Source organism: Triplophysa dalaica, chromosome 3 (assembly GCF_015846415.1).
Source record: "Triplophysa dalaica isolate WHDGS20190420 chromosome 3, ASM1584641v1, whole genome shotgun sequence".
Classification (NCBI taxonomy): Eukaryota; Metazoa; Chordata; class Actinopteri; order Cypriniformes; family Nemacheilidae; genus Triplophysa; species Triplophysa dalaica.
Genome location: NC_079544.1, coordinates 2,350,595 through 2,376,587, shown reverse-complemented (window position 1 = coordinate 2,376,587; position 25,993 = coordinate 2,350,595). Strand labels below are relative to the sequence as shown.

Here is a 25,993-nt window from a genome sequence, read left to right as displayed (position 1 = left end):
TTGAACACAACATGGGGTAAATGTGAGAAATAATCTGCTCTAAAAGGAAAAAAAAGTAGATATTATATAACATGGGATAAAAGTAAAAGTATTGTAGTAATACAATGCGACAATGAATCTGGTAAAAGCCTGATAAAACCAGCATCGGACACAAGACCTTAGCAAAGTTATTGATGTTGTTTTCCATTCCTATTGTGGTGTATTGTGGTGTATTTGCTAATTAAGTTTGTCCTGTAGATGGTTTGCTCGCCCACTTTAACCTCGAGCACGAGTAGTCCTCTTGCAAATTCCGCCGTCTGTGAACCCGCCATGGCGCGAACGCAACTGGCTCTTAATTGAGACTCTCCTTGGTTTACTGCACATTTTGCACAAAATACACCCATAACTCATTAAGAACATAGTGACAACCCGTTTACACCATGCCCGCTGACCATTTTTCCCGTCCTTAAACTAGCAAAAGTGGATTCGGACATACGCTAAGTGCACTTGCGCCCTGCGCTATTTTCAGTTCCCCAAAATAGCAACACGCCAACAATGCGCCTGAAAACACCTCTTTTTTAGACCAGCACGCCCATGGGCGCACAAATGAGGGTAAATGCATCTGCTATTTAAACAACTTGGCGCAGGACGGGAAAAAGAGAACTGAAACTAGCAAAAAAACTTGCGCTGCGCATTGCGTCAGGTCGAGCACATTGTCTTTTGTTCTCATTTATATTCAAACTTATCCAAGGAGTTATTATCATTATAATCAGATCAGGTATCAATATTCTTGCCCATTAGATACATCTCCATGAAATATGGCATTGAAATGTAAATATTTTGAAATGTATTAAAAAATGAAATTCGGTGAAATTCGTACCTTTTCTCCTCTGTCTGGTCTTGTATGAACACTCACTGATCTGTAATGTATAAAGCTTCTCCCAGGGGTGGAGCTATAAATTGCCAGCTTGCATACTCAGTCAGATTAATGGAAACACATTCTTTGCATATGCATTGTGCATAAAAATCTTTTAATATTATTTTTTTCTTCAGTTACGTCATCAGTAGAAATTGCTAATATCTTTGCCAATAACACTTTCTGTAAGGATTCCAACTATAGCAGCACCCTTCTGTTATGAAAAACAAATGAGATGTTTCACCAACATAACTTTTATGGACACTGAATTATAAAAAACACACATTAACATTCTTTCAAATTAAAAAAATAGTTTTTTTGTGGAATTTGTTTTAGTGGCATGATTTAAAGGGACACTCCACTGCTCTGTAAAACAGTTTTTTTTTTGTATTTTTATACGCATCCCAAACTAATATATTAATGTCAAGTAGATAACAAAACAAAATTTATTTATTTAATACAAGTAAAAAAAGAGCAGTCACATTTTGTAGGGTAGAACAAGAGTTTGAGGTTTCCATGATCCCCATCATTCATTTGTCTTCGTCACTCACATTCAATTTTTAAATAGTATGAACACCATTGTGATGAAAGAACAGCATGTCATTCAGATCATTAATATCTGCTAGAAAAACAAAGCGTAGGAATATCAAATAACTATTCATAATACAAAAACAATGAAATCAAACAGCCAGACAACAAAATAAAATGTTAATGTGATGAGTCTTAAACCTGCATTTAGGAGTAGAGGACAGCAAAGTGTCTGTCCCTGTTTAAGGGGCTTTGAGGTTAAAACCCTCCTCTGGTGGTCAGTCAAACTCTGTGCTTGTCCATCAGCAGCCAGCAGAGGGAGCACAACAGACGTAAATGATTTGAAGTAGTGCAGATGCTGGTAGCACATTCAGTGAGTATATGGAAGCTTATTGGTTTCTATTTTCAGTTTAAAATGCAATACGCAAAACTACAATGCAGTATGTAAAATGTCAATACAATTGTGTATTAAAATATACATTTTAAATAACATATGTGCAACATTAAGTGCAAAATGAAAATAAAAAAATAAATTATATCAATTACATTCTTCAGTTCCTACACTAGGTTTAATATGTTATTTAAATGGATATTTTTAACGCTCTTAAAGTTGAAAAATTCAAAATGAAAATGCATTTCCTGGATTCATTATATATATATATATGTTTGTCAAGCAAAACTGCAGAAAAAATGAAAACTCAAATGTTATTTTCCCTAAATGCATTAACATTAACAGATTGAACATTTGGGATTGCATTTTCATTCACAAGGTTGGTTGTTGCAATATTTAATGTGGACTTGAAAATGCATTTGGAGCTGACCACGCCCCCTCCCGATACAGCGTCATTGCGTGAAGGCGGAGTCAGAATCGTTTGTTACGTGCATGTCAAACAATTTGCACAAACCCATCAACCTTCGTTATGATATATTTAGGAAATTTTTTAAATGTTTAACAAATAAAAATTTGAACATATATTTTCAAAATTGCCAGTCAGAATTGGATAATTATAATTTTAATCATAATAGTTTGTTTTTGTGTTGCTGTGTGAAACAACTATTTTTGGCACAAAGTTACCTGCTTTTAATCATGTAACATTTAATTAGGAACATAGAAAACATTTATTTTGGGGGGGGGGTGCATGCAGTCCTCATTCTTTTTTGTCCTTGGCTGATCACATGCCTGATCTATGTTTATATATACCATAATTACATTAAACTGATTTTGAGGGTTATGGCCTCACTTATTTCGTGTCATTCTGTGATTCATACACACAAGGCATACCATTAAAGTTCACGAAACAGCTGTCTGAGAAGCTCAAAAGCTCTATTATTTATTTGAACACTAGGATGCTGTTGTGGCACAGCTATCATCTGGCTAGCAGATGTAAGTCGCTTTATCCAAAGCGACTTACAAGTTGGGTAAACAAAGGAAGCAGTTGGGTCAACATTAGGACAACAAAAAGAATAAGTGCATTAAAAACATGTCTCATAAAGCCTACTACAGTATACAGAGCTAAGTTCAGTTTATCTAACTTTAAATAAGCATGATTTTGTTTTTTATAAAAGATAGATATTGTAGAAAAGATATAGTGATCAGAAATGATCGGGCAGGTGCTGAACATCATACACATGGTATCACACTTATGATCATCCCATTAAAAAGCTCAAACATTGTTTTCCTGTTACTCACTTTTACTGTTGATAACTCATCAACAATACAAAACACTTATATTGTATCTTTTAGTTACTAATTTTCCCGTCAATCAATTAATGCTATATTAAATGCGTTCGGTGTAGACCGGGTGCAAAACCAATACGGAATACAATACAGTGACATGAGCAGTCAATATTTAACAAATTTATCTTTTACTCTCTCTGTCTGTGTAGTTTGGTAAGGGGATCTACTTTGCAGACATGTCATCAAAAAGTGCCAATTACTGCTTTGCCAATCAGAAGAACAACCAGGGACTTCTGTTGCTGAGTGAGGTTTTCTGCTTCAGTTTATTTTCGACACATTTCTAAACATCACAAGATTTTTATTGCTCACATGTCAGTTCGTCTCAACTTCACACAGGTTGCTCTTGGGGACATTAATGAGCTTTTGGATGCAAACTACAACGCTGACCAACTGCTTTCTGGGAAACACAGTGCAAAAGGCCTGGGACAGACTGCACCCAACCCAAACAACATCGTTTATAACCCTGCTCAGACACCCATGAAATATCTCCGTGTGCAGATTAATTTCTCCTCGTTGTGGTGAGGCAAATGGGATGTTTGGTTTACTTATGTTAGTTTGAGCACTAAAATGTTGTTTCTGTGTACAGGAGGAGTATTGGTATTTGTAATCAAAATAACATGTAATGTTATATTTTCTACTTGTATGCATGTGCCTTTGTTTGGAAAATTTAACATTATTCATTTTGTTATAGCGTGACAGTACATCTGCAAAAAACCTCATGTTTGCCTATCATCTACATATTGCATGCCTGCATTCCTCAAAATGTCCTCCTTTGTGTTCATCAGAGAATTGTGTGCTTACATTTTGTAGTATCTGTTTGGGCAGATCTCTTTTCTGTTTTAACGTGCTACAATTCCCTATAGTATAATATGCTTTAAGACCTTATACTCACAAATATGACTGAAGTGGTCAAACCTGTTCATCAGAAGGCTGTCTCCCCATACTTACCAATAGTGTATATGTACCTTGCCGGTTAAATAGGTGAAATAGAGATGTTCTGGACATATACAGTATATCATTAAAATACACTGGTTAACACTTTACAATAAGGTTGTATTTGTTAACCTTAGTTAATGAATTAGGTAACAATGAGCAATATAGTTTTCAGCCTTTATTTATTTTAATGCACGTACAGTTGTTTATGTTGTTCACTGTGTATGAAGTAAATTCAACTGTTACAATTTGATTATATATGAAAATATCTACTGTAGATCTAGGTATTTGTTGAAATTAACTAAGTTAAACAAATGCTGTACATGTTCATTGTAACTAATGCGTTAACTTACTCATAACAAATCATTTTTATAAAAGTATTTACCGAAATATAAATGTTCATGAAAATAATATCAGTGTTGTGTGTACCTTATGCTTTTTTTTCCTTATGCTGTTTCTGTGCAGTTATCTGAAACACTTTATCAGTCTTATTTTTTATTTTTGAGCAAATTATTCTTGCCCTATACAAACAATAAGAAGTTAAAGTCAACTAAACAAAGCCGTTTTGATTTTATAATGCACAAAAAGTAAAATTATCACAGATTTTTGGTTTTCTTCCTCACATACATGTAATGCTTATAACATAAAAACATTGTAAAACACCATTGCAATAAAGAGTGTCTATAAAAACATATGTGGAATATCACTTAATTATTCATAATGCAAATACAATTATAGCAAATAACAAAATAACAATTTTAGAAAAGGTGATTTACGGGGAAAATTGTGACAAAGTGCATCCCAGTAGTCAGTCAAAGTTTGTGTTTGTCCATTAGCTGACATATAAACAAAGTGTTTGTCCATTTCACATTCTGATGTGTCAAAATATGTCTGTACATGTATACAGACCTCTATAAACATGTTTACACTGTAAAAAGTATTATCCTTTAAAAAAAGTAGCACCATTTCTGTAAAAAATATGGCTATAACACTTTCCTGTATAATTTATCCCAAAAAATGTACCTGCGACTGGTTAAAGGAAAGGCAAAACATGCTAGTAAAGCATTAACAAAAAATCCGGCTCATCATCAATATCAAAACCATGTTAAAATCACTACTACAGTTAGTTTCTACTAGCATTGCAATTACATTAAAGCAACATCTTCAGCAAACAAACACAGGTTGTCCTTTAAGATATTAAAGTCGATACAACTACTCAAAATCATGCTTCTCTTTATTATTCTTTAAAGAAAAATTGTCTGCGGAATTATGTCTGTGTATTTGATATGTGTTAAAAGAAAGGTTTACATGAGTAGATGTTAATTAGAATCATTGTCTGCATCATTGCTGCTAATCGATTCTAGATCTGACATTTCTTTAACAAATTTTTTCAACACCCTCAAACTCCTTCTTTGGTTTTTGTTCTAGTAGGCTTATAAGTTAAGAGAATGATATCCAGGTAGATTATTAAAGCAGCAAAGACGTACTGTTCAGGATTCAGTTTGTATTTCTTCCTGCCGACCACCAGCTCACAGTCCACCAAGAGGTACTAAAAGAGATACAAACAAGACAATGACAAACAAATACACCAACTGAAATATGTTCGTCTAACAAAGGTAATTAAGTAACTAGAACAAATAATTGAGACAAATATACATCACTTCGTAACATGACTTGATGAAGACCGCCCAAATCTAAACGCAAGTAAAGTGGGTGCACTTGTAAATCTCATTGTGTCGTCAGAGCGATGAGCTTTGTAAAAAATCTGCGCGTTTCAGACAGATAGAGATACAAACATGTACCGTATGTGGAAAATACAGGTTTTTAACCTTAAATCGTATTTACACATTGCATTACATCTAAAACAAACAATAATATTAGTTTTAGCCGTTTCATTTAACCCCTTAAATATAACATTCATGGCTTCTTAATGGAGAAGTATACATATTCAAATCCAAGGAAAGAGTTTTTTTATGAATGATGTTTCATGATTGTCATGGTTGTGTTTCTGGTGTTGAGGTCTCAGCGTATAATCCTTAACTCCCCTGAAAGTCGATTCAACACAAACTGTTTGAGCAGTTACTGAACCAATGTTTTGGTCTGTCTTCTTTAGACTCATGTTAGAGATAAAAAATATTATACGAAAGCTTAAAGAGTAAGTAGCATTAGATCATGAATCCAGTGTGTTATGTTGCTGTGTTTGAAAGTAAACAGTGTGTCAAGTTGTAAGTCCGAAGGTGAATAAATCGCAAAGTTATTGTCTTGTGAAAATGGTAGTCGACTCTGAATCACGCAAACGAGACGTTTCTCTAACCGCCGCGTATCTACGTCACTAGACATAGTCCCCGCCTACATTTTGCTGGGACTACTGCGAAAGCTTCTGTCACGGTTCTGCCTATCTTGTCTGGCTAATTCTTGGTCTTGAGGCAGAACCAAAACAGAATTCCCTGTTTCATGTGGGGAGAGACATTTTGGACCTTTTGGCCTTCCATACTCTCCCCTAGTCTCGTCTGTGTTTCCCGCCCTTTCCGTGTCATTAGCTTCCCCTTAGTGTTTCATCTGTTTCACCTGGTCCCCATTAATTATCCTGTGTTTTGTCTCCCTATAAGAGTCCTCATGTTTCTTTGTCTTGTGCCGGTTCATTGCTTGCTTTGCATTGTATGCAGTACCTGTTTGTATGTACCTGTATGCTGTGTTTCCTTGCCTGTAAGTTGTTCCTTGTCCTTTGAAGTTCCTGTATAGTTAATGTTAGTGTAATTCAAGTGTTTGTTTTCTTATAGTTTAGTTAGTCAGTGTTCTTGTCCTTGTTTAAGATTATTGTTTATCCTATCTTGTTTTCCCCCTCGTGGGTTTTGTTTTGCCAGTTTTTTAGTGTCTAATAAATCTGTTAACCCCTTCACCTCCTTGTTTGTTCCTGAGTCTGCCTGCACTTGGGTTCTCCTGCCTTGTCTCCTCGGAGATTCCTGACAGAATGAACCGGCCAAGATTGAACCCAGCAGGCATGGAGGCGAGACGCGCAAGTCAGGCACGTCGCCTGTGTACTGTTCGTCAGGGATACGGCGACGTGCTTGGCTTCGCGGATCGCTTCTTTGAGACTGCAGGGGAGATGGTCCATGATGAGCAGGAACAGATGGTCCTGTTCAATGGCGGCCTCAACCATCCTCTAACGCGGGAGGAGATGCAGATGCTGAGACCGCTGGGCTTCACCGAACTGATCAGGTACGCCATGAATCGGCCGAAGCCCAGGGTCTCAGTCGAGTCCTGCTCTCCTTCTCCGCTGGCCGCCATCCCCGAGGGTCATTCCCTAGAAATCGGGGTCATGGGCCTCTCCCCATCCTCTGCAGTCTCTTCACCCCCACCCACTGGTCTCCGTGGCAAGCGGGGGAGGAGATCTTCTTCGGGGTCTTCCTCGGAGGCCTCCAACCCTGAACCAGTCGAGCCCTTCACCTCCTTCCTTCAGCCAACCACCAGGCGGGTGGCTCGGCTGAAGAAGAAGAGACAACGGAGGGCAGACAGGAGTCCTGTGGTCCCGAGTCCTGTGGTCCCGAGTCCTGTGGTCCCGAGTCCTGTGGGATTTTTTGGGGGGGCGCTGTGGGAAGGTGACGGTCCGTCCGGCACCGAGCCCGGCCCAGCCGCCGTCGGAGAGCGCTGCCCAGCCGCCGTCGGAGAGCGCTGCCCAGCCGCCGTCGGAGAGCGCTGCCCAGCCGCCGTCGGAGAGCGCTGCCCAGCCGCCGTCGGAGAGCGCTGCCCAGCCGCCGTCGGAGAGCGCTGCCCAGCCGCCGTCGGAGAGCGCTGCCCAGCCGCCGTCGGAGAGCGCTGCCCAGCCGCCGTCGGAGAGCGCTGCCCAGCCGCCGTCGGAGAGCGCTGCCCAGCCGCCGTCGGAGAGCGCTGCCCAGCCGCCGTCGGAGCGCTGCCCAGCCGCCGCCGTCAAGCCCGGTCCAGCAGAGACCGCCGCCGTCAAGCCCGGTCCAGCAGAGACCGCCGCCGTCAAGCCCGGTCCAGCAGAGACCGCCGCCGTCAAGCCCGGTCCAGCAGAGACCGCCGCCGTCAAGCCCGGTCCAGCAGAGACCGCCGCCGTCAAGCCCGGTCCAGCAGAGACCGCCGCCGTCAAGCCCGGTCCAGCAGAGACCGCCGCCGTCAAGCCCGGTCCAGCAGAGACCGCCGCCGTCAAGCCCGGTCCAGCAGAGACCGCCGCCGTCAAGCCCGGTCCAGCAGAGACCGCCGCCGTCAAGCCCGGTCCAGCAGAGACCGCCGCCGTCAAGCCCTGTCCTGCCGTGCCGGCCCATCAGCCGGCGCCAAGCCCTGTCAAGCCCCCTGGGGCTCCGCGCTCTGGTGCGTCCCCCAGGGCAAGGACTTCCCCACCCAGCCCTACCCCTTTTGGACTTCCCCCCCATGTCTTGTTTGCCCCCACCCCCCTCCCTTGTTTGTTGTTTTTGTTGAGTCACCCCAATCCCCTGTTGATTCTTGCCTGTCTGCCCCTTATCTTGTTTTCCATGTTTTGTTTAGTCTTGTCTATGTCCCAGTCTGTCTTGTCCTGTGGGTCTCCTTGAGGAGCGTCAGGATGTCGCTCCTTAAGGCGGGGGTTCTGTCACGGTTCTGCCTATCTTGTCTGGCTAATTCTTGGTCTTGAGGCAGAACCAAAACAGAATTCCCTGTTTCATGTGGGGAGAGACATTTTGGACCTTTTGGCCTTCCATACTCTCCCCTAGTCTCGTCTGTGTTTCCCGCCCTTTCCGTGTCATTAGCTTCCCCTTAGTGTTTCATCTGTTTCACCTGGTCCCCATTAATTATCCTGTGTTTTGTCTCCCTATAAGAGTCCTCATGTTTCTTTGTCTTGTGCCGGTTCATTGCTTGCTTTGCATTGTATGCAGTACCTGTTTGTATGTACCTGTATGCTGCGTTTCCTTGCCTGTAAGTTGTTCCTTGTCCTTTGAAGTTCCTGTATAGTTAATGTTAGTGTAATTCAAGTGTTTGTTTTCTTATAGTTTAGTTAGTCAGTGTTCTTGTCCTTGTTTAAGATTATTGTTTATCCTATCTTGTTTTCCCCCTCGTGGGTTTTGTTTTGCCTGTTTTTTAGTGTCTAATAAATCTGTTAACCCCTTCACCTCCTTGTTTGTTCCTGAGTCTGCCTGCACTTGGGTTCTCCTGCCTTGTCTCCTCGGAGATTCCTGACAGCTTCACTCTCCTCCCCCAAAACACTGTCGCTCGTTCGTGATGCATGTGCCGTCTGAAACCTGTGTTCCACTTTTTGAAACTAAGTGCGTCTTATTTAAACTACCAAAGGAAGAACTTCTGAGGGAAACAACGGTTACAATTAATTTTCAAATGACACCAAAGGAGTATAACCCCAGGGTTTACTGTGCGCGCGTCATTTCACCCAAAATTGCTTTAATAATCTTGGCACATTCACTGCAGAATATGTTAAAAGACTATCCTTGAAAGAGGGAAATACCAACCTTATTTGGACCTGTAAGCTCCACCGAATCGCAACCTGTAAGTGTGACTATTTATTTTTGTCTGAACCTCAAGAAATATTTGTCTACCTTACGTCTGTGTTTAGCTAATGCATCTATCGCTAACGTTAAGATATATGGTTATTTCTGTGGCACTACAGTTTGTTAATCTAGCTATGAACTATTTTAAGTCTTCAATCTATTATTGTCTATTTGTTATCTACTATCGTATTTGGATGTTTCTTCGTAAGACTTGGGCTCAAACTGGTGAGGTAAAATCATGATCATCACTCGCGTCATTCCCTCAGGGCTCTCGTCCTGCCTTGCTCGTTGCAAACATGTTTGACCAATCACAGCAGACTACACCATCTGACCAATCACATGACACTAATCTAGTGTATAGGAGGGGATTAGACGGATGAATCGGAACGAATGATTTGAGGGTCAGTCAAGAAGTAAGGTAAGAATAATTACCCATTATTATCTCACAAATTTGCATGTTATCCAGTTATTTTAAGTTGATTTTTCTTTTTTGTAATAACTGAGATAAACTACTTGATTAAAAGTTGAGTAAACAAGAAAAAGCTAGTGCAAAATATTTCATATATTGGGTGGCCAAATGTAGGTTTGACAACTAAATTGAATGACAAATGATCCATTTTAAAAGGTACATGTTGACAGAATAATTGGTTGTTGTTACTAATAAATATTTGTCATGCCTTACCATTGCGAACACAAGAGCTCCCACGCAAGAATAGACAATCTTTTTTATATCAGAGTAGTAAAAGATGCTGAGGAATCCAAAAATAAGTAAATCGACCAACAGCACGAACAGACTGCTGGTAAACACGTTGAACTTCACTAATGTCTGAAAGCAGATAAGAACAGATGGAGATTAAATTATCAGTTGAAAGCAAAGAATTTAGAGTTAAACTTTAAAGCTAATATATTTAGAAAAGCTTCTTTTATTCAGCTCTTCGGTGGTTTTAAAGTACTAAGATTAAGAATTTAAAGTGTGAATGTATTTGGTATCACAAAAGTTCTTACAAATGTATCATTATTAAACATAATATACAAATAAAATATCCTGGTGGTCTGTAACTATGTTTCAAAACTTGAATCATTAATTTTAGTGTTTGAGTTGTAGACAAACAGAACATATACTCCACCTGGGCAGAGAAAATGACGATGGAAAATAAGATGAGCAGAGTTGATCCTAAAGCAATGACAACTTCATTTTTGTTGAGATATGAAGCTAAAGTCCCCACCATGTAAGACAGACTCAGGGTGACCAATTGGTGTACACATACAAAAAAACAACAGTGTATAATCTGAAACTGCAACAATATTGATTCATTCATTAATGCACTAATATTGAAGCATTTGACAGACACATCAACACCTTACAGTACATTCAGAGAAGATTTTATACGCATGTCCTGAGTTTATGTATATGTTTTTAAAAAGTCCATGAATTTTTTTTAAAAAACGTATCTGTGGTGCTTCTTACCCATGTAACTGATGCTAAACTAATGCTAATTTTAAGCCATGAAAAATGTTGTCAACTGCTGTAAAATGATTTACCGAATAACACTGTGATTTTATATAGTAATTAATTTAATCTCCTGATCAGTTATTGACTTAATTCAACTTATTTCATTGAGTCCATTGAACTTTTTTTTATTCAAGAGGTTTTATTTGTCATGATTCTGCCTCTCCTATTCTTGGTTTTCTTAGTATTGTGGCAGGATCATGACAGTACCATGTGTTTAATGTTTAGAGACACATTCATTGTTGTTTTGGCTTGCCAAAAGCTCTCTCTGGCCTCAACCTTGTTCCCGCCCTCTCGTTGCCTCATTATTGACTTTTGATTATTTCATGCCCTGCCCCTGTCCTGTTCCCCTCTTGACTTGATTCCCTATTTGATGACCCTGTGTTTTCTGTCTTGTGCTGGTTCATTCTGATTCGTGTGGTAAAGTTCCTGTGTCAGCTCTAGTCTTGACTAGTCTAGTCTAGTGTAGTAGGTCAATGTTCCTGTTGTCCCGTTGTGTTTTTTACCCTTGTTCTGTTGTTTTACCCCTGCATGGGTTTTGTATTGTTTTATTAATTAAACAGTTTTTGTTAACCCCTCACCTGCTGTCTGCGTCTGGGTTTACTCACTGTTCCTGACTTTATTGTACATGGCTATATTCACTGTTATATTTTATAGTAAACTATTTGCAGCTAAGTCGACAAATTACATGTTGTTCTACAGTTTCTTTCCATTAATCTTAGATGTCACTGTGTGTTTTTGTTTATCAAACACATGTAGCCTATTTCACCTCAGAGAAAAATACTGTTTAGTGTGTTTATATGTGTCCACACTACAAGGTGCAAAGATATTAAATGCTGTGTTCGCTTATTACAAACCACTTTGACTTCATCTCTGTTATACGTCCTGATATTTTGTAGAAAATAATAGTTTGATGTTTTTGATGTTAACATTAAGTCCCCATTGTTTCCAATCGAACTCACCAGTCCCAGCAGGTTCAAGGGAAACTTGTGGATATATTTGTAGAACGTGGCAAGGAATGCGTCCACTGCTCCGAAGACGATGTAGGAACTAATGTGCACCCATTCATGTTCCTGAATCATCTTCTTGACTGTGTCGGAGAAGGTGCACACACACACTACAGTAAAGGTGATGAGTATCTGAATTGTTAGCAAGGTGAACATCTGCATGTTTGAAAAGACAAAGTGAATACTATAATAGACCATCACATTCATAATGAAGAAAAATCATCACCAATTGACAATAGAAGGATCTGTCTGCATTCAGAGCAGTTTTGAGACAGTGAGCTTTAAGCTGTCAAATGTCTTTCTGTTTAGAGAAAGGTTCTGTCTCGCATAACATTCATTGAATCAGAGTCAAATATTTTGTCTAGTGTAGATGTTCATTTACGTAGGAACCTGGACTTTATTCCAGAGAAAGTGTTAAAATGTATTTCTCGTTAGAGTTGAGTATGGCTGGAATAACATGCTTACACCGTGTCAACACCAGACACGACTAGAGACAATAGAACGCATTAGAACTTATTATGATTTTACAGTTTGTCCAAACTAGTCACGCCGCGTCTGGTGTAGACACATGTCATTGTTGTGATTAAGACCCCATCAAACAAATTACTAACTTTTTTATCTTTATAAGAGCCCCTTTTGAGCATTTTATTGATTGCAAAACAATTTCAGAACATACATGTTGAGTGTTTTATCTTTCAAATGATGCATAGGTTGTGATATTCGATAGAAAAATAATGATAAAACAAAGTGTAAAAAAATTCAGACATGAAGAAAAATGCCTTTCATGGGCCCTGTGCATTTTAAGGTGTTTATAATGTAAATTGTAAAACATTATGAAGAGTACATAACATGAGATCATGAAATTGACATTTCATGCAGTGGATAATTTTGGCGTGTTTGAAAGAGAGCAGTCTGCCAAGTTGAAAATCTGAATGTGAATGAATAACAAACTTATTGGCTTGGAAAAAAAGGAGTCGACTCTGAATCACCCTTGTGGAAAAAAAGTGCACTTTAATATGCTTTTTAAAAGTGTACTTATTACGTAAATAATGTACTTTAAAACAGCATACTTAATTGTGAATTAATTGTAATGTTTTCAACCATCTAAATACGTATTATCTGTAATTTATTTCAAATATATTACAGTTTTATTGTGTGTTAAAGGCATTAAGCTGAACTTTTGAGTGATTTTTTTGAACAACTTAAGTGGCACTTTAATACATTTTTACGTGTACTTTCAAATTTGCATATGTGAAAAGGAAATATATTTAAATTGAGCTTTTTTGGACATACTTATTATATTTAAATTATACTCTAATAAGTACATATTAAAGGTATTATTTTGGAACAGCTTTGAGTATATTAAGTATACTTAAAGTTAGTTTAAAAATCAATTTAAAGCTAGTTTCAATATATTTAATCTATTGAAATTGTGTTAAATTGGACCCATTTTAAACACATTTAGTGCAATTTAACTGCATTACTTTAAATTATACTTACAGTACACTTTATTGCTGTACTAGAAATATAATGAAAATATAATTTCAGTTGATCATTATTGTGCTACCACTATATTTTAAATATCTTTAAAGCTCCTTGATAATGTATTTGCAGATCACTAAAGGGGTACTATTTATATACTAAAAATGTATTACACAAATGGTTATTTATTATGACAATTTATATTTTCAATTTATTAAAATATAATGCAAAATACTCATTAACAGACAGTAAAAATACTGTAAATTACACTAAAGTTTTGTAGTTTCAAAGTGCTTGTATGTCATTTTTACATCAAGCATACATTAAAAACCAGCAAATGTAAACTCCACAATGACATACAATGTAGTTGCATACAGATATGTAACTTAAAACTTAATTGGCTTAGATAAATAAAACTAAAATAAATGAACAAATAAAAACTTAAATAAATCAAAGTGCATTTTTACAAGCTGCAAACAGCTGAATCAAATGAAGAACCACAGGAGTCAATAAATTGAATTTATTCTAACAAACTGGCATCTGAAACGTCACTGTCTTCATCCTTCCAGTGGAGAGCGACCGTTCTTTGAGTTTGACTCGTTGTTGCATTTCCTGCGAATGAGCGCTCGGACCTCAGACATGGCTGTGTTCGGAAACTGTTTAATCACAGTGTCTGTGAATAGGAGGAAAATAAACTTTTTAAATATTAAAGCACAATTTAAGAAAAACTATTTTAGCAACAGAACAGAATGTTTGAAATTTATGTTTTTCAAATGATAAAAATGAAATGTTCTTTCACATGGCAAGCTTATGTATTGCTCACTTCTTAATGTAAAAATAGACATTAAATATGAAATGCTAGTGAAAGTAAAATGGACGGAAAAACAAGTATTGCTAAACAACTGTGAACTTGATTCTTGAAAAAACATTAAAAAAATGTTTTAGTTCAAATGTTTAAGTGAAAAGTACCCTGCCATCAATAACTGTATAATACATGACAAATCTTTTTTGGCATATTGTAAGTTGTGATCAGTCCCTATTGACTTGTGAAGAGAGCAAAAAAGTGATGATGAACAAGAAGTACACATACCAATAAGAACTGTGACCTTGTGAGGGTCCAATTGGTCTTTTGATGTTTCCTGATTTCCCAGTAAGAGTACATCTTGCTAGTTTATCTTTTCCAAAAATTAGAGTTGCTAAATCTTGTGCAAAAAGAGAAACCCGTGACTTATTCAGTCTGTCATACATCCTCTTGGGGACTTTCACATACATCTTTTAATGGTATCTAAGACATATTTGAGAGATGATACTATCACAGGAAACTCTACAAGATTAAAAAGTAAGTTTCAGATTGAGTTCACCTGATTGACAAAAAAAACCTGTAAATTCTTTTTTTTAATTTAAATCTTAAATCATTAAATAAAAACATCATATTTACATTTCAATTAACTAATAATTTACCTTTTAAAGCTTTGACAACATCACCATCAAGCTTGACGGTGTTCTGCGGAGGTGTGTTCTGCAAAGACTGTTCTCAAATTCCTTGCTTCCATTATCACCATCTTGTTCGTTGTCACTGTCCACTGAAGCCTGTGTGTTAAATTTGACACAAGGTTAGAAGAGGCTCGACAAACACCTACACTAAGTTAGTGATGTTGTACTCACTTAAGTATGTTTAGATTTGAAATGTTGATGACATGAAATGTTATGTTAATACCCAGCAAGCAAAAAGGTTTGTTCCATAGACCACTCCAGTCCACGTTCATCCCCACCCTGAGTGTCTCTCTAAGTCAGGTTGAGTTAAGTAATCAATCATCACTTAATTATCTCATTAATAATGAAATAACAACAATAATCAGTGAAATAAACCAGAAATAATAAGAAGTCACCACAAAAGTGTTTAGTGTTTCCTTTAGTCGGTGTCTCACCCTTGATTCAGGAAGTGTGAAGTTTGTTTTTAGTTTAGTGTGTTTCTGAAGTACATTCAAAACATCTTGACAAAAGCTGAAATGGATTGTTTACCTTTAAGTGGTAATTGCATTAGAGGACATGATAGTCAAATGCAGATGTATTTTGTTATTGTATGACTATGTGAGGTAAAAAAATTTGTGATGGATTTTTTTTTTACAAATCTGAATACTTTAAAATATTTGTAATAAATAAATACTTTTTCCCTACAATAAATATACTAATCAAATATTATATTATTGTAACAAGGCTTAAGGCCGATTAATAAGCAAGCAGTATTTATCATGCAAACAGTGGACAACGTTTTATAGCGGTTATATCAAACAAAAAAAGACACTTTCTAGAGGAAGCATCAACAATCGGTGCCTAAATTTACTAGTCCTAATGCTTGCAAGTTGGTATTGTGTAAGTAATCCACGTGCTAACATTGACCTAAAAGCTAACACACGTTGAAATGATGTTTGCGTGGGAAAATACTTTCTAAACCCAAAATGATCTTTAAGCTATTTAAGCTAATCGATAAAATGAATCAGCTTACCACTAAGAAGTAGAATTTTTGCTGGCAGTGTCTTGGTCTGTCCATGTCTGCTGCGACTTGGCAGGCGCATCTCTACATATCCCTCTTCGCTTAGAAGTTGCTCGCGTGAACCGACCACGTACTCCGATAGTCTGTGCTCTCCTAAAATGATATCGGTGCAGTCCACTTTCACGATATCAGAGTCAGGGAAATAAAACAAAGCATACTTTGGAAACGACATGACTCCTGCTGACATTTCTTTTCCGTTGGTCGCCCAGCCGAAATGACCGCTCAAAACGTCAGTTTTCAATTGGCTGTCTCTTATTGGACAGTTAGTGTAAATACGATTTGAAATGCTTTACTCTTATTGGTCAATGCAATGCGAAATTGCATTCAGTGCAAAAGTAGTATAAACTATCATTGATAATATTAATAATTGCTACTTCCGTCGCCATAACATCAGTTGCAATGCCTCTGGCGCTGAAGTGACAATAATGAAGTTACTTGTGTATAGTGCATTTTATGAAAGTGTAATTTAGCATATATTTATTACCAATGTACTTCTGGTACACTTTTTATGAATGCATTGAAATTATGCTTGTGTATAGTGCATTTCTTTAAATTGTAATTAAGCATACAATTATTACCAGAGTACTTCAAGTAGACTTTTTACAAATGTATTCAAATACAATTCAGGATATATTAATTGCACTTCGAATAAGCATGTTGAAAATACAACTACATTATAAACGTACTACTTGAAATTTAAGTATAATTATAAAACAATTAATTATACTTATTTTTCACCTGTGTCTTATATATAATATAATACTTTATTCTACATATGCTTTAGAATTATTAATCAATACAACACTATAAGTGTACTTCTGTCAAGAAGTACACTTTCTACAAATTCTACAAATTCAAACTCACTTAAATTAAAAGCACATTAAAACTTGCACATTAAGAATTGTACATTATTACAAAGCACATTTTTAAAAAGTGCACTTAAGTGTGTTTAAAAAAAAGATCATGAAAATGTACTCTCTTGAATGACAGTTAAGTTGACTTCAATGTCAGAAATATTATGCTACCTAAAAATACACTTTTAAAAAGTGTGCTTTGATTATTTAAAGCACACTAGAAGTACACATTCAATACAATTAAATACACTTATTTTTCACAAGGGCAAGCAAGCGATTCCTCCCTAGTCCGATTCGCGAACCGCCGCAGATTTACGTCACTACATATAGTCCCTGCCTACGTTTTGTGAGAACTGCCGTGAAAACTTCAATCTTTTCCGCTAACACTTTAGCTCGTGTGTAACTTCACAGTAGACCAATCACATAAACTTGTTGTTGGACACTCCATAAACCAAAGAAGGACCTTAAAAATCTCTAGTTATGTACTCTTTAAGGACTTAACTTATAAAAAGTTAAAACAATGTTTGCATTCAAAGTTCTAATGAACTTAAAGATACATTATAATTATAGACAGAAGCTTTAAGTCTTCTAAAGTACTTGAATGTACATGAAAAACATCCCATTATTGATTCAGTGCTATTGCATTGACTGGGTACCCACCTTTCTGATGAATGCTTTCCGAATGGTTTTGTCCTCAAATCCTGGCGCCAGAAATTCACCTTCTTGATTTGGATTTGAGGCATCTGTTTATATTACGATAAAAAAAAAATTATTAACCCTGTCATTATGAGTATATTATATTGACACATCTTCCAGTATTTGTGCTGCAGAGCAGTTTTACAGCACTATATGACAACATGTCAGTAGATCATTTTTGTGCCAAAATCATTTGGATGCTTATATTCTTTAAAAAAAATGTTTTAAGTTGAACACCTTTCTCAACTGCATGTATATCTGAATCTTTCAGTTCTCCTAAAACAGTCTCCTCTGGTCGCAGATAGGGTACAGTAAAACCGGCTTCTGAAGGGATGAGTTGCGGATTCATGACAGGATCTGAAGGATATGGAGGGGACATGGGCATGGGCACAGGGTTATCTGGTTCAGCACTGTGGCTTTCTGTGTCCCGCATCCAGAACAACAAAATTATACAATTATAATCATTAAAATCTCAAAATATTAAAATATCAGGATACTGCAAAAAATAAATGTATTTTTTTTATTAAACATGAACTAAAGCAAAACCTCTTTAATCAATGAGAGTTTATAAGAGACATAGAGGTAAACTGGTAATAAGTGAAGTGTGGTCTCTTGTGATTTGAGTGTCTTTGACCGAGTTGGCTGATTTATATATCAACGTGTTTCTCACACTTTCTTTTGGTTACATATTCCTTTTCCTGTTTGAGTTTCCTCTACACTATAGATTCTATACTGTGAAGGATGCGCTTTAGATGAACACAACAAAACCAAGAGCTCACTGCTCAGAGGAAATGAGTTTCTACAAAGTCTAGTGACATTGGTTTACTGAAAAAATTAGACGGAAATTAAATTACTGAAGAAAATATGAACAAGAACAAGAACAACAATTGTGAACAAGGCAATTGTGTTTAAAACAACATATTCTATTACTTTTAACAGATCGGTCAAGATCTCACCAGAGGAGAATTTAACACAAACACCATAAACGTATTAACTTATTTCTGTTCAATTCTGCTCCTTTGACAATTAACAGATATTTAACCTCTCATTCATTTTTTATTTCAATTTCCCAAAACAATATATTTGTAAACTGTTGACACCTAAACTTGGAATAGAATCTTTTTTTTTTATAATCTGAGACTTCCTGTCACAACCGCAGACGGATAACTCGGTGGAGCTGTCGAGTTATTGTAACACTCCGTCGGTCCCTTATATGATTTCCCCTTTCTACCCAAGGACGTTATTTCTCCATGCTCACTCACATGTACCTCGTCAATGACTATCACACCTGAAACTCTTTACCGGACTCAATATAAATTCTCACCCTGCTCTTGTTCTTTGTCTGGTATTAAAGTAACATCTTGTTTGATGGATTATTGTAAGTGGATTCACCTTCACCCTCAATACTTTTGTGGCCACTTTCATACGCCTGCAGCAACGTTACAGGTATAGACATGCTGTCTCAGCTCTATACAAAGATGAGCCAACAGTAAATAATGCTAAACCTGACACCAAACAGTTGAATACAGCATGGGGTAAATGTGAGAAAATAACCCGCCTCTAAAGAGAAAATGGAAAACATTGTGGATATTATATAAAATGTGATAAGTAAAGGTTTTGTAGTAATACCAATGAATCCGGTAAAAGACTGATAAAACCAACTGGAATCAGACACAAGACCTTAGCAGAATTATTGATGTGGTTTTTGATAGGCAAGTTAACTCGTTTTCGCAACAAGTCCTTCAACTCATTTGAGCAAATAGGACCCAGTGAAGTGTTTCCTTGGAGTGTGATTTTTCACTTAAAACTGTCAGTATGAACTGTATTTACATTACAAATGACACCATTCAAGCATTTTGAGGAAGCAACATAGCCCATTTATTTATTGAATAACGTTAAACACAGCATATAACACAGTCACACTTCTTTTTCAAAACATACAAATATTCCAATCGCACAGAGAAAGATTTTGAGAAAGAGACACTGAAATAAACACCATCTCAAGTAAATTCAGGTCCTGTAAACTTCCGGGTTTAACACACATTTAAATGTCCTAATGAGCTCTGCCTTCACAACAATGTCACAGTTGTTTTATGTTATGTTTGCTTTTTTCTTCCTATTATTAATTTCATTATTAGTTCATTAGTTTCCACTTGTGTTTCGTTATTAGTTCATTAGTTTTCACTTGTGTCTCATTATTAGTTTATCCCCTGCACCTGTTGATCCCTCGTTATATGTTGTATTTAAATTCTCTCCTTGGAAGTGTTAATTGTCTGTTATTGTTTATGCTTCCTGTTTTCCCGTTTTCCCGTTTTCCCGTTTTCCCGTTTTCCCGTTTTCCCCGTTTTCCCCGTTTTCCCGTTTTCCCGTTTTCCCGTTTTCCCTTATATTAAAGTACTTATTTTGGTTTATCCTTTGTTTGGACGACCTTCTGCAAGCTACATGTGACATTCAGAAGGTTTGCAATCCGATTTGTTTTTTAATATACTGTTTGTTTGTCAATTTATGCAAAAAATTCCTGTTACAGTACATTCACACGTGTTGCGTTTTGTATGCTTCAGTTGTATTTAGGTGTAAGAGTGGGGGTTGACACAAGTGTTAAAACTATGTCTGTCTGGAGCACTGAGAGTTTTTCTGGTGTGACGCTGCTCGTGTGGGCAGCTTCAGGAACACAATCGCAAACAGACTGTGGGAACACGCTAATCGGCAACTAGTTGATCGTAAGAATCGGACCCCAATCTGAAGTGCTACCAAATATTAATACAAACTAAATATAATGTAAATTATCAAATTGCTAGCCACTAGCTAGACCTATAAACAAACAGTGATGGGAAGTTAATTCAGTCCAGGCTTGGCATTCGATGAAACTGTCTTTTAACTTGTATTTCATCTTAACAAACGGAACGCTATTTTACTGAACTTGTGCCTCCAATATTTTGAACTTTGACTGCGATTGGACCCCATTCAACTAATCATCCATTTGATACAATTTTTTTTTGTAAATAAATATTTACATCATTAGACGCAGACCAAACACAAACCGGAAGTTAAGTGGGGGTCCGGCTTTTTCACCTTGGGTTTGAATATTAACAATACATTCATATTTAGTGGCAATTTTTAATGGTCAGGTAGAGACTTATGACAAAATAAAGTGAAAGAGGTGTCTGTAATAAGTAAAGATGGTAATGTTGTTTGTTTAATTCTCCTCTGGTGAGATCTTGACAGATTTAATGTGTCACATTATACACTCTGTAGTGTCCCCTCAAATACACACTGAGCAGTGTTCATTTAGCATTCTGTTGATGACTCTGTTCAGATAACTCAAGAGAGTCAAGCTGAGTTAACAAATGATTTTCAAAATTCAGTTTCACCTTTAATTTACACAAAGGAAAATCTGCGCCACGATCCTCATATCTAGTCTTTTTACTTTTGTTCAACAAGATTTCATAAAATAAAATATACTAACTAGTCCACAATGATATTTGTCTTTTGTTCTCATATATATGAAAACTCATCCAAAGATTTATACTCATTATAATCAGATCAGCCTCTCCTTGAACTGCCACCTTACCGTGGTGGAGGGGTTTGAGTACCCAAATGACCCTAGGAGCTATGTTGTCTCGGGCTATATGTCCCTGGTAGGGTCTCCCAAGGCAAACAGGTCCTAGGCGACGGGTCAGACCAAGAGCGGTTCAAAAAACCCTTATGATGACGACACATTCGAGGACCGTGACGTTGCCCGGCATGGCGCAGCCGGGGCCCCACGCTTGAGCGAGGCCCGGGGTTGGGGCTCGTATGCGAGCGCCTGGTGGTCGGCCCTTCCCCCATGGGGTCCGGCCGGACTCAGCCTGAAGGAGCGACGTGGGGCCACCCTCCCGTGGACCCACCACCTACAGGAGGGACCGTAAGGTGCCGGTACAAAGTGGATCGGGTGATAGTCGAAGGCGGGGGCCTCGACAACCCGATCCCTGGATACGGAATCTAGCTCTAGGGACATGGAACGTCACCTCTCTGAAGGGGAAGGAGCCGGAGATTGTGCGTGAGGTTCAGAGATTCCGACTAGAGATAGTCGGGATCACCTCTACGCACAGCTTGGGCTCTGGAACCACACTCCTCGAGGGAGGATGGACTCTTCACCACTCTGGAGTTGCCCAGGGTGAGAGGCGGCGGGCTGGTGTGGGTTTGCTTATAGCCCCCCAGCTCAGCCGCCATGTGTTGGAGTTTACCCCGGTGAACGAGAGGGTCGCCTCCCTGCGCCTTCGAGTCGGGGATAGGTCTCTCACTCTCGTTTGCGCCTATGGGCCAAATAGCAGTGTAGAGTACCCGGCCTTCTTGGAGACTCTGGGAGGGGTGCTGGAAAGCGCCCCGACTGGGGACTCCGTCATTCTGCTGGGGGACTTCAACGCCCACGAGGGCAATGCCAATGACACCTGGAGGGGCGTGATTAGGAGGAACGGCCCCCCTGATCTGAACCCGAGTGGTGTTCTGTTATTGGACTTCTGTGCTAGTTACAGTTTGGCCATAACGAACACCATGTTGAAGCATAAGGGTGTCCATCAGTGCACATGGCACCAGGACACCCTTGGCCGGAGGTCGATGATCGACTTTGTGGTTGTTTCATCTGACCTACGGCCTTATGTCTTGGACACTCGGGTGAAGAGAGGGGCGGAGCTGTCAACCGATCACCACCTGGTGGTGAGTTGGATCCGATGGCGGGGGAGGAAGCTGGACAGTCTCTGCAGACCCAAACGTACTGTGAGGGTCTGTTGGGAACGTTTGGCCGAATTGCCTGTCAGAGAGATCTTCAACATCCACCTCCGGCAGAGCTTCGACCAGATCCCGAGGGAGTCTGGAGATATTGAGTCCGAGTGGACCATGTTCTCCACCTCCATTGTCAACGCATCCACTCGGAGCTGTGGCCGTAAGGTCTCCGTTGCCTGTTGAGGCGGCAATCCCCGAACCCAGTGTTGGACACCGGAAGTAAGGGATGCCATCATGCTCAAGAAGGAGTCCTATTGGGCCTGGCTGGCTTCTGGGACTCCCGAGGCAGCTTACAGGTACCAACAGGCCAAGCGGACTGCAGCCCGGGTGGTTCGGGAGGCAAAAACTCGGGCCTCGGAGGAGTTCGGTGAGGCGATGGAGAAAGACTATCGGTCGGCCTCGAAGAGATTCTGGCAAACCGTCCGGCGCCTCAGGAGGGGGAAGCAGTGCCCTACCAACGCAGTTTACAGTGGAGGGGGGCAGCTGTTGACCTCGACCGGGGATATCATCGGGCGGTGGAAGGAATATTTCGAGGATCTCCTCAATCCTGCGATCACGTCTTCCATTGAGGAAGCTGAGGATGTTTTGTGGATTTTGAGAAGGCATTCGACTGTGTCCCTCGCGGCATCTTGTGGAGGGTGCTCCGAGAGTATGGGATTCGGGACACTTTGCTAAGGGCTATCCGGTCCCTGTACGACCGGAGCAGGAGCTTGGTTCGCATTGCCGGCAGTAAGTCAGGCTTGTTCCCGGTGCATGTTGGACTCCGGCAGGGCTGCCCTTTGTCGCCGGTTCTGTTCATAATTTTTATGGACAGAATTTCTAGGCGCAGCCAGGGCCCGGAGGGCGTCGGGTTTGGGGACCACACGATTTCATCTCTGCTCTTTGCGGATGATGTCATCGTGCTGGCCCCATCAGACCAGGACCTTCAGCATGCACTGGGACGGTTTGCAGCCGAGTGTGAAGCGGCTGGGATGAGAATCAGCACCTCCAAATCTGAGGCCATGGTTCTCTGTCGGAAAAGGGTGGCTTGCTCACTTCAGGTAGGTGGAGAGTTCCTGCCTCAAGTGGAGGAGTTCAAGTATCTGGGGGTCTTGTTCACGAGTGAGGGAAGGATGGAACGGGAGATTGACAGACGGATCGGTGCAGCTTCTGCAGCATTGCGGTCGCTGTACCGGTCTGTCGTGGTGAAGAAGGAGCTGAGCCGCAAGGTGAAACTCTCGATTTACCGGTCAATCTACGTTCCTACTCTCACCTATGGTCGTGAGCTGTGGGTCATGACCGAAAGGACAAGATCCCGGATACAGGCGGCCGAAATGAGCTTTCTCAGCAGGGTGGCCGGGCGATCCCTTAGAGATAGGGTGAGAAGTTCGGTCACTCGGGAGGAGCTCAGAGTAGATCCGCTGCTCCTCCACATCGAGAGGGGCCAGCTGAGGTGGCTCGGGCATCTTTTCCGGATGCCCCCTGGACGCCTTCCCGGTAAGGTGTTCCGGGCATGTCCCACCGGGAGGAGACCCCGGGGAAGACCTAGGACACGCTGGAGGGACTATGTCTCCCGGCTGGCCTGGGAACGCCTCGGTGTCCCCCCGGAAGAGCAGGAGGAAGTGTCTAGGGAGAGGGAAGTCTGGGCATCCCTGCTTAGACTGCTGCCCCCGCAACCCGGCCCAGGATAAGCGGAAGAAAATGGATGGATGGATGGATGGATAATCAGATCAGGATTATTTAACAGATCAGGCAGAAATCAATAATCTTGCCCATTAGATAAATATCCATGTAAATTTGACATTGACAGGTAAATATTTTTAATTGTATTAAAAAATAAAATTGTTTGAAATTCTTACCTTTTCTTCTCTGTGTGGTCTTTTGCCTGAACACTCTCTGCTCTGTGACATTTAAACCTTTACACAGGGGTGGAGCTATGGGTTGCCAGTTTGCCTACTCAGTCAGATTAAAGGAAACACATTCTTTGTATATGCATTACGCATAAATAATTTCAGTTACGTCACATCAGTAGAAACTGCCAATAACACTTTCTGTCTGGATTCCAACTTAAGCACCCTTTTATTATAAAAGAAATGATGTTTCACAAACATAACTTATTACATGTACACTGAAATATAAAAAACACATTTACATTCTTACAATTTACAAAATAGTATTTTGTGGGATTTGTTTTAAGGCATGACTTAAAGGCATACTACACCAAAAGATTAAAATTCTGTCATCATTTGTTACAAATCTACATACATGTCTTTGTTCTGTAGAACGCAAAGAAAGATATTTGGGAAAATGTCAGCAAATGAGATTTCTGGGACATTAGTTGCTACCGTAGTAGGAAATATTAAATACAATTAAATATATAATTTTATTTATATAAAAAAATATTTTCAGAGGTGCCCAAGGGCATCCTCAAATTCTTGTAAATATCTTATCTTGTGTTCAATAAAAACAGGAAAAGGACACAAATATTTTTTCCCGTGTGGTTGTCAATGTATTCCTTTACCTAAATTATCTTTCATTCCCATTTCTAAGTGATTCATGTCTGCTTATTGTATATTCTATTTAACACTGAGTCACCCTTAAGAAGATGGCACTATTTTAATGCATACTTTTTCTAGTATTAGTAAAAAATATAAGGTCTGCATTAGTTTTAGATATTTTCAGATTGACTTAGGGGGCATTAATTATAGACATTAGCTATTAAGGTTACAGTTCCGTTGATGAGTTAGTGCAGTTATTGAAGTTATAGTGCAATAAATAAGTTAATGCAGTTATTGAAGTTATAGTGCAATAGATGAGTAGATGCAGTTAATAGAGTTACAGTGCAATATATCAGTTAGTGCAGTTATTGAAGTTACAATGCAATAGATGAGTTAGGGCAGTTAATGAAGTTACAGTGCAGTAGATGAGGTAATGCAGTTTTGAGAGTAGTCCATTAGTGCAAATGAGCATTCAGTATAATTTTCCTTGTGTGCAAGTGAGCAGTATAGAGTGCAAATGACGTTGTTCGTGTGTAAACAGTCCGGTAGAGCAGATACATGAAGTACTGTTGTGTACAGTTTGGTCATGCATGGCAGCCCTGTAGTGCAATGTAAACAATGTAATAGCAGCATTAAAGTTAAAGTTATGAGGGGTGGTGGAATCAGTGGGGGGCAGAGTTCAATAATGAAACAGCTCTGGGAAAAAAGCTGTTTCCTAGTCTGCTGGTTCTTGTCCGGAGGCACCTGCAGCGCCTACCGGAAGGCAGGAGAGTAAACAGTCTATGAGCAGGGTGAGAGGAGTCCTTGAGAATGCTGCGAGCTCGACGCAGACAGCGTTTCTTTTGGATGTCCTCAATGGAAGAGAGTGTAGTCCCTGTGATGCGCTGGCCTTTTTTCACCACCTGCTGCAGTGCCTTGCGCTCAGCAACAGAACAGTTCCCGTACCAGACTGTGACACAGTTGGTCAGGATGCTCTCTATCGTGCAGCGATAGAAGTTCACCAGGATAGTTGAAGACAGTTGGTTCTTCTTCGGTGTCCTCAGAAAGAAGAGACGCTGGTGAG

General features: G+C 39.4%; 1 protein-coding gene and 1 long non-coding RNA gene across 3 annotated transcripts; both read right to left on the bottom strand.

The window, feature by feature from the left end:
• Window positions 1-5,493: 5,493 nt before the first annotated feature.
• On the bottom strand, window positions 5,494-18,125 carry LOC130415782 (protein lifeguard 1-like). The gene is made up of 6 exons (XM_056741724.1): window positions 17,930-18,125; window positions 17,657-17,739; window positions 12,060-12,262; window positions 10,717-10,843; window positions 10,272-10,415; window positions 5,494-5,643 (listed from the first exon to the last, which is right to left on the bottom strand). Exons 1-6 carry the CDS (start codon window positions 18,123-18,125, stop codon window positions 5,494-5,496), a joined length of 903 nt encoding a protein of 300 aa, XP_056597702.1.
• On the bottom strand, window positions 13,838-16,344 carry LOC130418056 (uncharacterized). Of its 2 annotated transcripts, XR_008906264.1 has the most exons (4): window positions 15,254-16,344; window positions 15,050-15,178; window positions 14,679-14,790; window positions 13,838-14,261 (listed from the first exon to the last, which is right to left on the bottom strand). It is a non-coding gene; the product is annotated as an uncharacterized LOC130418056 (long non-coding RNA). The 2 variants fall into 2 exon arrangements; XR_008906263.1 differs by having other exon boundaries at window positions 15,050-16,344.
• Window positions 18,126-25,993: the final 7,868 nt, after the last annotated feature.

What these genes read in the sequence shown, in the direction of transcription:
- LOC130415782 (XM_056741724.1), bottom strand. Translation starts at nt 18,125, where the DNA reads ATGCGGGACACAGAAAGCCACAGTGCTGAACCAGATAACCCTGTGCCC. An exon ending in TATACATGCAGTTGAGAAAG is followed by an intron (nt 17,740 to 17,929) that starts GTGTTCAACTTA and finishes TAATATAAACAG; the next exon opens with ATGCCTCAAATCCAAATCAA. An exon ending in TTGAACCTGCTGGGACTGGT is followed by an intron (nt 10,844 to 12,059) that starts GAGTTCGATTGG and finishes ATGTGTACACCA; the next exon opens with ATTGGTCACCCTGAGTCTGT.